The sequence below is a fragment of the Callorhinus ursinus genome, unplaced genomic scaffold, assembly GCF_003265705.2.
Source record: "Callorhinus ursinus isolate GAN/ISIS: 27379988/994484 unplaced genomic scaffold, GSC_fseal_2.0 scaffold1, whole genome shotgun sequence".
Taxonomy (NCBI): domain Eukaryota; kingdom Metazoa; phylum Chordata; class Mammalia; order Carnivora; family Otariidae; genus Callorhinus; species Callorhinus ursinus.
In genome coordinates, this window is record NW_027397063.1 from 83,233,762 (window position 1) to 83,250,092 (window position 16,331).

The 16,331-nt window shown below is 35.8% G+C and overlaps 1 protein-coding gene across 1 annotated transcript in view; it reads right to left on the reverse strand.

Annotated features, from left to right (window-relative positions):
- Positions 1-15,032: 15,032 nt before the first annotated feature.
- The window catches only part of ECT2 (epithelial cell transforming 2), a 54,044-nt gene continuing 52,745 nt past the window's right edge, over positions 15,033-16,331 (reverse strand). Inside the window, 2 exon segments of the mRNA XM_073897135.1 lie at positions 15,033-15,092; positions 15,094-15,270. Of these exon segments, the coding sequence (XP_073753236.1) occupies positions 15,048-15,092; positions 15,094-15,270 (222 nt within the window). The 3' untranslated portion in view covers positions 15,033-15,047.

Sequence of the window (16,331 nt, forward strand, 5' to 3'; positions counted from 1 at the left end):
AGCATGCCCACCACCAGCCCCACCATTCCCACTTCCAATGCACAGGACTTGGAGGAGCTGCCTTTTCACTTCTGGAACGTAGGGGCAGGTGGATCAGAGAGCTTCCTCAGGAGAAGAGCCACAGAGTAAAAAGAAGCAGCATGATACTCTCACTGTGGAAGGTGAACAGGATGCATCTGGGGAATGAAAAGGAAAAGAGCAGTTAGATGTAGGGGACAGGAGACACATGAAAAAGTGGACAGACATAGTGGAAGGCAGGCAGACATTCTAAGAGCCTCCTTCATGTGGGAGATAATATTTATTACAAATGTATTTATCACTGTGGGGAACCAATGGAGCTTAATAACCATTAGCACAGATTTTAGAGCTATCCCAGCACTACCACGTATTAACTGGCAACCTCCTGCAAGTTACATAACTGCTCTGTGCCTCAGTTTCCATGCGTGACAAAGAGGGGAAAGAATTGTGATTTCTTAGGTCCAATGTGAAGATATATGAGCTGGGTGCTAATAAAAATGTGTTTCAATACATTTAATATTATCTAAAGTCATTGGGAGGGGAGCCTGGGTGGCTCAGTTGGTTAAGGGTCTGACTCTTGATTTCAGCTCAGGTCATGATCCCAGCGCTGTGAGATGGAGCCCCGTGTGGGGCTCCGCACTGAGCATGGAACCTGCTTCAGATTCTCTCTCTCCCCCTATTCTTCCCCCCAACTCAAAAAAAATCATTGGGAATTATGAGATGCTGTTTCACTTCGTATAATAAAAAATCAAACAAAAATAACAATTGTTTTAAATTGGAGGTGGAAGTGGGGTGAGGAGAAACTATAACTTATGTAGACTAAGTATTTTTCAGCCTCTCAGAAGTTCAACTAATAAATAATGCCTAAAGTTGACAGTTGAAGAAACAGCAATGTTTTGTATTATTTAAAGTTAGGGAAGTAACCATTAGAAACACTAAAACCAGGAATAGTATAAGCATTTATTGTTTTTTAATCAAGTAGAAAATTATACAGTTCTTCATTTCAAAAATAAAGTTATAATAAATTTGGCATGAATTAATTCTAGGGAAGTTGAAACCACAAAAGCCAAACAAATCAAGCTTAATCTCTTCTTTTGCAAATGAATTCAGCCTGGCAGATTTATTTGGAGGTGAAAAATAATCTCTCAGCCTACAATATTTTCCCAAGTCTCTGCCACACTTTCCCAGGGTTATTTCCAGCAATGCCCCTCCTCTTGGCAGTGAGGCTCAAATCCTGGGGAGGTACAATATTAGTGCCTTATGTCACATTTTCAAAGTCTACAAAAATTATCCTGGCCCACAGCCCAACTTCATCCGGGCTTATGTGGCTGCTCTTCTAGCTCCCACATGTGGGTGCGAGGTATGTGGATGAGGAAACACTTTCTCTAATGGATTGCTACAAAGGTTATCAGTTTTCACACTTTTTGCAGGCAGGTGATCAGCCAAGCACTACTTCCATCAGTAACAACAAGTTAGCAAGTCAGAGCTGCCACCTTTCTCATCTCTTTACCTAACACTGCTCCCTGCAATGCTTACAATCCGCATTCTTCCTATGGCATATCTAACTGGAACAGGTTTGATTTGCACCTGCTGAGAGGAACTAAAACCCCGAAGGTATTTAGACATACATTGAATGTGGTTTTTTTTTCACTTCAGTGACAGAGTTGGTTCACTTTCCCCAATATACTGGAAACATTTCAATCGTTATTGAGCACCTATTACCTGTCAAATTCTGTGCTAGGAATTGACAATCTAGTTTAACAGATAAATTAGACACCCTCCCCCCCCCAAATGTAACAAAATATAAGTTCTAGGATGACGGCAAACACAGAATGCTGCTAGAACAGGTAGCAGGGGAACTAACCCAGCCTGAGAAAGAGAGTAGAGCAACAAGGCATCTTAAAGGAGAGAAGGGTTAAGCATAAAAGGAGAGGAAGGGCATTCTAGGAAGAGGGTACAGTATTGATAAAGAGTTAGAATAAGAGTGGAGAATGTTCTGGGAAGGTTTTATATGGGGAAGTGGTGAGTGAGGGCTCTAAAGAGGTAGGAAGGGGGCAGGGAGGATCATTATAATATTCTAAGAAGCATATATTTTTCTGGAAGTCTCTAGCAGACAGTGAACATTTTTAAGCAAGAAAATAACAGAATCATTTGTTTTTAAGAGATTACTCTGGGGCACCTGGGTAGTGGTTAAGCATCAGTTGGTTAAGCGTCTGCCTTTGGCTCAGGCCATCCCAGGGTCCTGGGATGGAGCTCTGCCTTGGGCTCCCTACTCAGCGGGAGTCTGCTTCTCTTTCTCTCCCTCTGTCCCTCCCCCAACTCGTGTGCTCTCTGTCTCCTAAATAAATAAAATCTTTAAAAAATTTAAAAAAAACAAGATTACTCTGGCTCTAAAGGATGGACTGCAGTGAAGAATCTGTCATTCAGAAGGTAAATCAGACACTTCCTAACCTACTTCAAATCCCTCCCACTGAAGCCTGTGCCTGAGTATGTGCTACCTACCTCTCACTTATGCCCCAGGCCATTTCTGAGGCTTTGAGGTGTCAAAATTGCCCGCATTCATCATGCAAATACAGCCTGGAATTGCTGGAAACCTAACTTAAAAAAACTGGGGATGGAAGCAGAGAAATCAGTGCTTCCCCCAACAACAAACAAAATTTTTTCCACAGGACTGAGCAACCGTGGCTTGTGGTGGTGGCCAACTAGATAAAGCAAACTGTGTTGGATTTCCCATCTCTGTTTCTCCATTCCTACTCCCCAAGATAAACCACCTCAAAAAAATAATAAAAAATAAAACAAAACAAAACAAAACAAAACAAAAACCTTGAACACAGCCTTGTTCCACACTCTGCTTTTGTGGAATGCAGGCTAGAACTAGATTACCACATAAATCCAGGAGAAAGTCATGTATACCTGAAACAAAGCATAGCAATTAGATGCAGGCATGAATTCATTTATAAGATCTTAAGGAGTGGGATCCCAGGCTGACTATGAAGAATAAGGAAGAGAGACGAGCCAAGGCATAGGATGATTCCCAGGAGTCTGGCTCAGGTGACAGTGTGGCCAGTAATGTCATTCATAGAAAGATATAGAGGGGGAAAAAAAAACCCAGTATTACAGGGGTGAAGGAAGAAGACGAGATTTCAGATCTGAAACTACAAAGTGTGAGGTGTCTTTAAATCAGGGGATGTTTAACTTGGGAGCACCCAAATATATAAATCAATTAATAACCAACATAAAGAAACTCATTGATAATACAATTATAGTATTGTAGGGGACTTCAACACCCCACTTACAGCAATGGACAGATCTAAGCAGAAAATCAAAAAGGAAACAAGGGCTTTGAATGACACACTGGACCAGATGGACTTAACAGATATATTCAGAGCATTTGATCCTAAAAGCAGCAGAATTCACATTTTTCCTGAATGCACATGGAACATTCTCCAGAATAGATCACATACTGGATCACAAATCAGCCCTCAACAAGTACAAAAAGACTGAGATTACACAATGCATATTTTCAGACCACAATGCTATGAAACTTGAAGCTAACCACAAGATAAAATTTGCAAAGACCACAAATACATAGGGGTTAAAGAACACCCTGATAAAGAATTAATGGGTTAACCAGGAAATTAAAGAAGAAATTTAAAAAAAAATACATGGAAGCAAATGAAAATGAAAATACAACAGTCCAAAACCTTTGGGATGCAGTAAAGGCAGTCCTAAGAAGGAAGTATATTGCAATACAGGCCTACAACAAGATGCAAGGAAAGTCTCAAATATACAACCAAACCTTATACCTTACGGACCTAGAAAAGGAACAGCAAATAAAGCCTAAAGACAGCAGAAGGGAAATAATAAAGATTAAAGCAGAAATAAACAATATAGAAACAAAAAAAACCCCAAAAGAACAGATCAATGAAACTAAGAGCTGATTCTTTGAAAGAATTAATAAAATTCTTAATTAATAAAACCCCTAGCCAGACTTATCCAAAAGAAAAGAGAAAGGACCCAAATAAATAAAATCATGAGAGAGGAGAAATCACAAACACTACAGAAATACAAACAATTTTATAAGAGAATATTATGAAAAATTATATGCCAACAAACTGGACAATCTGGAAGAAATGGACAAATTCCTAGAAACGTATAAACTACCAAAACTGAAACAGGAAGAAATAGAAAATGATATGGCAAAGAAATGGAATCAGTAATCAAAAATCTCCCAACAAATAAAAGTCCAGGGCCAAATAGCTTCCCAAGGGAATTCTACCAGACATTTAGAGAAGAGTTAATAACCATTCTTTTCAAACTGTTCCAAAAAATAGGAATGGAAGGAAAACTTCCAAACTCATTCTATGAGGCAAGCATTACCTTGATTCCAAAACCAGACAAAGACTCCACTAAAAAGGAGAATCACAGGCCAATATCCCTGATGAACATAGATGCAAAAATTCTCAACAAGATACTAGCAAATCAAATCCAACAGTACATTAAAAGAATTGTTCACCATGATCAAGTGGAATTTATTCCTGGGCCGCAGGAGTGGTTCAATATTCTCAAATCAATCAACATGATATGCCACTTTAATAAAAGAAAGAATAAGAACCATATGAAAGCATTTGACAAAATACAGCATCCATTCTTGATTAAAAAAAAAAAAAAACCTTCAGCAAAGTAGGTAGAGATGGAATATACCTCAACCTCATAAAAGCCACATATGAAAGAGTCACAGCTAATACCATCCTCAATGGGGAAAAACTGAGAGCTTTTCATCTACAGTCAGGAAAAGACAGGGATGTCCACTCTCACCATTGTTACTTAACATAGTACTGGAAGTCTTAGCCTCAGCAATCACACAACAAAAAGAAATAAAAGGCATCCAAATCAGCAAGAAAGAAGTCAAACTTTCACTATTTGCAGACAACGTGATATTCTATGTAGAAAACCCAAAGACTTCACCAAAAAATTACTAGAACTAATACATGATTTCAGCAAAGATGCAGGATATAAAATCAATGTACAGAAACCTGTTGCGTTTCTACATACCAATAATGAAACAGCAGAAAAAAAAAATCCAGTAATAGATCCCATTTACAATTGCACTAAAAACCGTAAGATACCTAGGAATAAATCTAACCAAAGAGGTGCAAGATGTGTACTCTGAAAACTATAGAACACTTATGAAAGAAATTAAAAAGGACGCAAAGAAATGGAAAAGTATTCCATGCTCATGGATTGAAAGAACAAATACCATTAAAATGTCCATACTGCTGAAAGCAATCTACACATTTAATGCAATCTTTATCAAAATACCACCAGCATTTTTCAGAGCTAGAACAAAAACAATCCTAAAATTTGTATGACACCACAAAAGACTCTGAATAGCCAAAGCAATCCTGAAAAAGAAAAGCAAAATGGGAGGCATCACATTATAAAGCTGTTTTATAGTACAAAGCTGTAGTCATCAAGACAGTGTGGTACTAGCACAAACACAGACACACAGATCAATGGAACAGAATAGAAAACCCAGAAATGGACCCACAACTACATGGTCAACCTATCTTCAACAAAGCAGGAAAGACTATCCCCGGAAAAAAGACAGCCTCTTCAACAAATGGTGTTGGGAAAACTGGACAGCCACATGCAGCAGAATGAAATTGGACCACTTTCTTACACCATACACAAAAATAAATTCAAAATGGATGAAAGACCTAAATGTGTGACAGGAAACCATCAAAATCCTAGAGGAGAATCCTAGAGCAGCAACCTTTTTGACAGGGGCCATACCAACTTCTTAACTAGATACATCTCTGGAGGCAAGGGGAAAAAAACAAAAATGAACTATTGGGACTTCATCAAGATAAAAAGCTTCTGCACAACAAAGTAAACAATCAACAAAACCAAAAGGCAACCTAGGGAATGGGAGAAGGTTTTTGCAAATGACATATCTGATAAAGGGTTAGTATCCAAAATCTATAAAAAAAGTTATCAAACTCAACACCCAATAAAAAAATAATCCAGTTAAGAAATGGGCAGAAAACATGAATAGACATTTTTCCAACGAAGGCATCCAGATGGCCAACAGAACATGAAAAGATGCTCAACATCAGGGAAATACAAATCAAAACCATGATGAGATACCACCTCACACCTTTTAGAAAAGGCTAAAATTAACAGCCAGATGTCAATGAGGATGTGGAGAAAGGAGATCCCTCTTACACTTTTGGTGAGAATGCAAACTGGTGCAAGCACTTTGGAAAACAGTGTGGAGTTTCCTCAAAAAGTTAAAAATAGAGCTACTCTATAATCCAGCAATTGCACTATTAGGTATTTACCCAAAGGATACAAACATACAGATTTGAGGGGCACCTGGGTGGCCCAGTCAGTTAAGCATCCAGCTCTTGGTTTTGACTCAGGTCCTAATCTCAGGGTCTTTGAGATGGAGCCCTGTGTGGGGCTCGGACTTGGTTTCAGCTCAGGTCATGATCTTAGGGTCATGAGCCTGAGCCCTTTGTCAGGCTGGAGCATGGAGCCTGCTTAAGATTCTCTGTCTCCCTCTTCCTTTGCCTGTCCCCCCAACAATTTGTGGTATTTCTCTCTTAAAAAAAAATACGGATTTGAAGGGTTACACACACCCCAATGTTTATAGCATTATCAACAACAGCCAAACTATGTTAAGGGCCCAAGTGTCCATCGAGTGATGAAGGGATAGAGATGTGTTATGTATCTACAATGGAATATTACTCAGCCCATCAAAAAGAATGAAATCTTGCCATTTGCAGCAACATGGATGAGCTGGAGTGTATTATGCTAAGCAAAATAAGTCAGAGAAAGATAAACACCATATGATTTCACTCATATGTGGAATTTAGGAAACAAAACAGATGAACATGTGGGAAGGGACAGAAAAAGAGGAGTAGGCAAACTATAAGAGACTCTTAATGGTAGAGAACAAACTGAAGGTTGATGGAGGGAGGTGGATGGGGGATTAGCTAAATTGGTGATAGGTATTAAGGATGGCACTTGTTATGATAAGCACTGGGTATTTTTTTTTTAAGATTTTATTTACTTGAGGAAGAGAGAAAGCATGAGCAGGGGTAGGGGCAAAGGGACAAGCAGACTCCCCAGTGAGTGGGGAGCCTGACACAGGGCTTAATCCCAGGACCCCAAGATCAGGACCTGAGCCAAAATCAGAAACTCAACCGACTGGGCCACCGAGGTGCCCCAGCACTGGGTATTATATGTTAAGTGATGAATCACAAATTCTACTCCTGAAATCCATATTACACTGTATGTAAACTAATTAGAATTTATTTATTTATTTTTTTTAAGATCTTATCTATTTATTTGACAGAGAGAGACAGTGAGAGCAGGAACACAGCAGGGGGAGTGGGAGAGGGAGAAGCAGGCTTCCCGCCGAGCGGGGAGCCCGATGTGGGACTCGATCCCAGGACCCTGGGATCATGACCCGAGCCGAAGGCAGACGCCCAATGACTGAGCCACCCAGGCGCCCTAAACTAATTAGAATTTAAATAAAAATTTGGAAGAAAACAAAATTAAATAAAAATTTAAAAAAATATAGTGATATGAACATAGATGTAGAGACAGAGACATACATACATACATAAAATAGTATAATGTGAGTATATAAGATGCAAAGAAATAAGGACCAAGATGAATATTTGGGGAGCAGCTACATGTAAGGATGGGAAAAATTATTTTATACAAAGATATATATTGAGATGTAGCTCAATAGGTAGGAGGGAAAAAAGTAGTGACACAAAATCCAAAGGAGGAGAGAGTTTTTACAAAAGGAGGGAATGATGCATCAAAAAATATAAAATACCTAGGAATAAATTTAACAAAGAAGGTGAAATATCTGTACACTGATACTATAAGACATTAATAAAAGAAACTGAAAGAGATTCAAATAATTGGAAAGATAGTCCATGCTCATGGATTGGAAGAATTAATATTGTGAAGATGTCCACACTAGGGGCGCCTGGGTGGCTCAGTCGTTAAGCGTCTACCTTCAGCTCAGGTCATGATCCCAGGGTCCTGGGATCGAGCCCTGCATCGGGCTCCCTGCTCAGCGAGAAGCCTGCTTCTCCCTCTCCCCCTGCTTTTGTTCCCTCTCTCGCTGTGTCTCTCTCTGTCAAATCAATCAATCTTTAAAAAAAAAAAAAGATGTCCATACTATCCAAAGCAATCTTGATTCAATGCAGTTCCTATCAAAATTCCAATGGCATTTTTCACAAAAACAGAACAAACAATCCTAAAATTTGTATGAAACCACAGAAGACCCAAATAGCCAAAGCAATCCTGAAAAAGGGCAGAGCTGGAGGCATCACATTCCCTGATTCCACACTATATTACAAAGCTAGAGTAATCAAAACAGTATGGTATTGGCATAAAAACACATATTGATCAATGGAACAAATGAGGAGCCCACAAATAAACTCATGAATATATGGTCAATTAATTTACAACAAAGGAGCCAAGAATATAGTGTGGAAAAGACGTCTCTTTGATAAACAGTGTTGGGAAAACTAGTTAGCCATGAGCAAAAGAATCAAACTAGACCGTTATCTCCAACATGGACAAAAAATTAACTCAAAATGGATTAAAGACTTGAGTAAGACGTGAAACTGTAAAACTCTTAGAAGAAAAATAGGTGGTAAGTTCCCAGACATTGGTCTTGGCAATTATTTTTTGGATTTGACACCAAAAGCCAAGGCAACCCATAAAAGCAAAACTACACAAGCTTTGACAACATGAAACAAAAGGTTCTGCACAGCAAAGGAAACCATCAACAAAATGAAAAGGCAACCTACTGAATATAAGAAAATATCTGCAAATCATGTATTACAACTCAATAGCGAAAAAACAATCCAATTTAAAAATGAGTAGAAGACCTGAAGAGGCATTTTCCAAAGACATACAGATGACCATCAGGTACATGGGAATGTGCTCAACATCACTAATTATCAAGAAAATGCAAATTCGAATGCAATGAGTTATCCATTCATACCGGTTAGAATGGCTATTAGCAGAAAGGCAAAAGATAACAGAGTTGGTAGAAATGTGGGGAAAAGCAAACCTTTGTGAATTATTGGTGGAAATAAATGTAAATTGGTACAGTCACTATGGAAAGGAGTATAGAAGTACTCAAAAAATTAAAAATAGAACTACCATATGATCCAGCAATATTAACCATTTGGATTTTCTCAATTGTGAAATGCTTTTTCTACATGGAAGTCTAATTTTTTTGGCTTTTTAGTTCTTTATAATACAATTCTGGATGAGTCCATCAGTTATACATATTGTGAACATATACTCTGTGACTTTTGCTCTTAATGATATCTTTTCATGACCAGCTTTTTCTTTAATTTTTTTATTGTTATGTTAATCACCATATATTACATCATTAGTTTTTGATGTAGTGTTCCCATGACTAGAAGTTCTTAATTTTAATGCAGATTTATCAGTCTTTCTCACTACAATTATCTTAAACATAGTGACACATTTAAGCAGTATTTTCCAACCCTGGACAGATTAAGATACTTTCCTATATTATCTAGTAAAATCTTTAGTTTTACCTTTCATATTTACATCTCTAATTCCCCTGGAATTCATTTTGTGTAGAGTGTGAAAAAGAGATTAGATTTTTCTTTTTAAAGAAAAAGATAACCTATTTTTCTCAGTATCATTTATTGAATAGACTGTCTTCACTGTTTTGAAGTGCTGCTTTTGTCTGTTTATCGGTTTTCAATTAAGATCCACTAATTTATTTGTGTTCAGTGCACCAAGACTTCCAATATCTCGCTGTCCTGATACTATAGTTTTATAATAAACATTGTTTCTGATAAAGCAAGTTCTCTCACCTCTTCAACTGATTGGTCATATAACCCTTTGTATATCCATATACATTCTGGAAACAATTTGTCATGTTACACCCACACACACCCACACACACAAAACCTGTATTTTGATTGGCTTGGATGTCTATCAATTTCCCACACCTGGCAATTTCCATATTTTTAACCTCAGTTATACACTAAAGTTATTTTTAAGTTGTATTTCACATATGTTTGATATTTGTTAGGAAACCCACTCTGGCTGTATTTAGTCATGTTGCCCAAAAGTCCTTAGTTGGAATTTTATGAAGAACAGTGCCTGAGTTTTATTAAATGACCTTATAGAATCTATTGATAAATCATGTTTTCTCCTATAAATTGTCAATAAGTCATATTCGTAAAGTTCCAAATATTGAACCACACTTGTAATCTTGAAAGAACCGTATTTGATGCAGTAAAATCCCTAAAACAATTCAAAAGGCTCTTTAGCATTAATATTGGATCCATCTGGGAACCTGATTACCATTTTGGCTCCCTAATGGTGCAGAGTTGAGAAATAAACTTGAATCAAACTATTTGAGTCTAAGAAGGCTGAAGTAATAGATGAGAATATATTCAGACTTCAGATTAATGTAATGCACCATTATCCTGTAATCATGCAGTATGTCACAGGACTGATTTTTCTTTCAGTCAAGGGAAGTACCACCATGATCATTTTGTCAGTTTAGATGTACTATGTTTATTAGTCATTCCAATGGTCATATATCGATTAGACTGTATTTTAATTGTACTTCTAGACTTAATTGTTCATTTAGAATGATTGCTTCTATATTCATAATTGAAATTAATCAGTACTTTTCTTTCTTACATTCTTTTAAAATGTTGATATAAAGCTTTTATTAACTTCATGAAATGAATTGGATAGCTGCTAATCTTTTTTAATTCTGCAAAGTAGGACTATTACTATACATTAAATAGCCTTTTAGTGCTGGAACTCAGCTTTGAAATTATTTGGAATTTGCATCTTTTTTTACAGTACATATTTACCTTTCTAACTTGTGCTATTTATTGGGCCATTAGAATTTTCTACTTCCTCTTGAGTCAACTTTGGCTTACTTTGCCTAGGTCCTCCACATTTTCAAATTTGCTATGGAGTTAAACATTTTCTTATGTCTCTTTCATACGTGTGATTCTTTATTGATATGGTTCTATATTCAATACAACATGTATGAATTATATGGTATAACCCACAAATACAAGAATGGGTTAACATTACAAAATATATTAATATAATGCAACAGATTAAAGATCAATGAATAAAACATTTTCTCAACAGAGAAGGTTAATTTTATATAATATCCATACATGATAAAGCATCTTAACAGGTAAAGAATATAAACAAACTGTTTTTAATTTTTTAATGGGGATTTACCAAAAATACTAGATCTTAGAGTAGGTATCATTACTGAGAAAAACTAGAGGATTCCCTTTAAAGTTAAAATTAACTACCTGCTAATATTTTGCCAGTGTTCATCCAATACATTTCCAACTTCATGCCTTATCTCAGGTCATTTCCTCTCCCTAGACACACCATACTTTTGGAGGGAATCAAAGCTCCATCTCCAACAAAATGATAAAAGCTGTGTAATTTCTGCCAGAAAAATGCACACATGCACTAAACACAAAATTTTATATAAACTATCATAGGATTCACTACTTCCATCCTGCAAAAGATTCCAGATTAGAAGCTTCTGTCCTGGAGCGCCTGGGTGGCTCACTCCATTAAGCATCTAACTTCAGCTCAGGTCATGATCTCAGGGCCCTGGGATCAAGCCCCACATCAGGCTCCATGCTCAGCGGGGAGTCTGTTTCTCCCTCTCCCTCTGCCCCCTGTCCCCCCCAACCCCTGCTCATGCTCTCCCTTTCTCAAATAAATTTTTTTTAAAAAATTGCTGTCCTACAGGGCGCCTGTGTGGCTCAGTTTGTTAAACAACTGCCTTCGGCTCAGGTCATGATCCTGGAGTCCTGGGATCGAGTCCCGCATCGGGCTCCCTGCTCAGCGGGGAGTCTGCTTCTCCCTCTGACCCTCTTCCCTCTCGTGTTCTCTATCTCTCATTCTCTCTCTCTCTCAAATAAATAAATAAAATCTTTGAAAAAAAAAATTGCTGTCCTACATATAGCTCAGTATACATAATGCTTAAAAATATTAATGGAGAAAGGAACAAGCAGATATATAGGCAAGCAAATATATGAGAGAAGTTGATTCAAACATTCATACTGACCTATGAAAATCTGTGTAAAGGAATTATTTAAAACATGAAACATGGGTGCTCGGGTGGCTCAGGTGGTAGCATGTCCAACTCTTGATTTCAGCTCAGGTCATGATCTCAGGGTCATGGGATTGAGCCCTACATCGGGCTCCATGCTCAGCAGGGAGTCTGCTTGAGATTTTCATTCTCCCTCTCCCTTTGCCCCTCTCCCCACTATCTCTCTCTCTCTCTCTCTAAAATAAATAAATCTTTAAAAAACAACAAAAAACATGAAACAAAATATACTTGAGTTTTAAGTATTTATTTACAAAGTTCTTACTAATACAACTGCTTTTAAAATATATCAATAAAGAGTGATTTACTATTTAAAAATGGCAAATATGTGGCATAGAAAAAATCTATATAGTCAAAGTATTAAAGCAGATGACTGAAAATTGTTAAATGACAGTTCAATGTTTGCAGTACTCCCTACACAGATAGGAAATAAAAATTCATTTGTTCATAGAAACTTGATTATTTTGAATCACTGACTATAAAAAAAAAATCTATTGTGAAAATTAACATCAGGGTTTGAAAGATATTTTACAATAGCAAATAAATGTATTTTGATTTTACATTTAATTATGGGACCAAAATAAAAGGTAGACCATACACATATCTATGTATTTTACAGATTAGTAAAACTGATGCCAATTGTAGAATTATTTCATAAAGAGTGTAACAGTCTATACCACAATTTCCCCATGGTCTTACCCTTCAAAATAAAATTCCTCACACTATCAAACTAAATGAAGACTTGCTAGTGGCTAAAATCACCCAAAATATATGGCCCCTGAAAAAGTTACAAGTATACACCAATACCATGTTTGTCAAAATACACATTATTTTTTAATCTTTCTGTTCTTATCTCAATCTGCAAAAATATTTTGGAACCATCTCCTTTAACTATTATTCTTGTTAATAAGGGCAAATCTTTTAAAATCCACACTCTAGATCTTGACATTTGAGAATAAAATAAATTGCAACAGGAGCAGCTAAATAACTACTTCAAACAGCACATGTGAAACAAGTCCCCACTACTAACCAGAAATCTGTGCAGGGGTTTTATCTAGTACATTCTTTGATATCACTCAATTTCTTCACAAATTGAGATACACAAATAGGTATTTCCAAAAATTCATTCATGGACACTATACAGAGAGATTCACAGCAGTATTTGGCATCCACCAATAAAATTTATTTACTATTGTCAAGTTGCAAAGCTACTAATATCATGAATAACTTAAATTACTGGTCTTCGAATGAAGGATCTGAGCAAAGAGAAAAATTACATCAAAACCAATATAATTTTTACATGAATTAACTCAAAATATGTAAGAGGTTAACTTTACTCTTTCAAGAAGAAAATCAAATGACATAGATTTAGTGTTACCTATATTCTTTCCAGCTTTCACCAAGTGCTAATGACAAGTACCATTTAAGTCAGTTTCTTATTTGAGTATGAAGTGTTTATAAGTTGCTATAAATTAAGATTTTTTAAGTTTCATATCAAATGAGTTGTAGATCTGCTTAAAGTATGACTTCTTCTTTCAAAGAAGGAAGGCAGGCTGACAAGGGAGGGGGATGGGATACCCTGTAAAGACAAGACAAATACTTTTATATTTAAATTTTTCTTTTAAAAAATTTTAAAATAGTTTAGCATCATGCATATTATTTTACAAATTAACACAACAATTAATTTTTGAAAACATCTGAAAATTCTAAACTCTTTAAATAAAAGAATTTAAATTAGGGTAAGGGGGATCGGAAGAAAACATAATTAAAACTATTTTAGCATTCTGAAAACAAAAAAACAAATGGACAGACTAGTTAACTACATATTAACTCAATTGGTTTACTGCTACTAGGGTGTATCTGTGTGATATTAAAGACTGTTTCAGGTTCTTTAAAAAAATTAATAAGTTTTTGAGGTAAAAGACAAACCCTAGTGGTTTCTTAATCATAAAGCAAATTTAAGAGGAGTGAAATTACTTCATGAAAAATAATTCTCTAAAATTAAAGGTCATACATTCCTAGAGAGTTTCTGTGTTATGTGTGCAATCCATAGCAAAATAGCAGCAATTCTGATAAGAGATTATTAAGTTACTAAGCTATCTAAATTTATTGTTTCAGAGGCCAAAGTTAAATATCATCAGAATTTTCAGTAATAACAAAGGAACATGCACAAGAACACCAAAAACTGAAGAGCAGGTGTAAATCAAAATGAATTATAAAGAAAGTTACTGCTTTATTTTAACATACATGAATGTCTAACTGTAACTAAACTTAGAGCCAACAAGGTAGCTGGCTGTAAGTTCTCATCAACAAGGTAGTAAAATGTAGTATTTAAAGAGCTAGGTTGGTAAAGTATTACCATTCAGGTGATAACAAAGATGATTTAAGTAGATAGTATAAAAGCTTACATTTTCTTCAAGTGAAACGTTTATGATTTACCATATTAAAAAGCATGAATTTTATATAAATGCCATAAATCTAAGATTAAGAATCAGATTTGGAATAAAAATCTGCTTTACATCAAAATTATTACTATTCTTTAAAATGATCATTTTCATAAATAGGAACATTTCTAATGGGATTGAATTTTTCTGGACTTAAGAATAAATTACCTTGCAAAAAATATTTTTATGTATCAATACACAAGGAAACTCTATTAAGCCTAATGTTGTGAATTCAAAGCAGTTATAACGTTGTGAATTTAAAAGTCCCCACCCGCCTAATAACGATTCAGTGAAGAAAGAATGCTTTCTTTTTTCACAAATACAAATTTCAAATAGCTAATAAGCTCACATTAAACTTTCACGAGGCTTGTTTCCATTACTGGTTGGCATATCTCCTAATTCTTCACAAATGTCAAAGATGACTTGGATAGGACTTTTTTTGAAATTTGAAAAATCAATAGTTCCTTCTAGTATCTCTGAAAAACTAGCTCGTGAGGCAGAATGACGGATAGATCGAAACCAGGAGTTTTGAGAGCGCCCACCAGTAGAGTTTGAGCGCTGTACATAAACATGCTTAGTAAATCCAATTATATTGCTTGTGGAAACAGAATGGACAATCTGTTAGAACAGAAATAAGCAATTGAGAAGAGGACATGAACGTCTTAAAGATATTTTAGGTACTTCGTATTTATATTATCTACATAAAAGTGACTAAACCATAAATAATTTTCTAAAAATTTTCTGTAAAATCAAATTACATTCATTTGAAAAGCAATGCTTATAACAGTTACATAGTTATATAGATGCAGGATATAAAGAAGGGACAGTACTTTGGCCTAACTGCATTTTGTCCATCTTAATTCATTTTCATTTTTCAAATTTCTTGGCATATATTTATATTATCAAGCACAACTTCCCTCCCATTGGAAGGTTAACCTTCCTCCAAAATTTGTATAAATATACTCATAGATTCAACTATAAGTCTCTGAGTTAAGACTTAGACTTAACTGGCTTTTTAAAAAAGTAAGAGTTATTGAGTATTAAGTACCTCATCTATAAATTTTATATAATAAAAGGTAACCAGGCCACTCACTATGTGCCAGGAACTGTTCAAAGCACTTTGCATATATTAACTTATTTAATCCTTACAACTACTACTTTAAATTCATCTTACTGATAGTGAAATTGAAACAGAGAGATCTTTAATAACTTCCCAAAAGTCATACAGCCAGCAAATAGCAGAGCCAGGATTTGAACATGTGAGTTCCAGAGTTTATGCTCTTAACCACTATTCAAACTGCCTCTCCTTAGATAATCACATTGTGTGTGTGTGTGTGTGTGTGTGTGTTTAGTCCTTATAGTCCTATATGGTTAAGTACTATTACCCTCTTTTTTCCTCAGCTGTAAAAATGAGGATAAGAAGAGAATAAGAAACTTGCTGAAGGACACACAACTAAGAAGTGACAGTCATTTGCTTTTCTTAACCCTAGTAGGTTCGATCAATAATAATTTTACAAAGAACAGACACATCACTCACATACTTAGAGACAGTAATAAATGTTAGAAATGTCCCTAATATTAATTATCTAATAATTCTGATATCACTAGGAATTTGAATTATTCAGGAAATATTTAAAAACATACACATATGAATTCAGAATCCATATCATCCTTCAGCT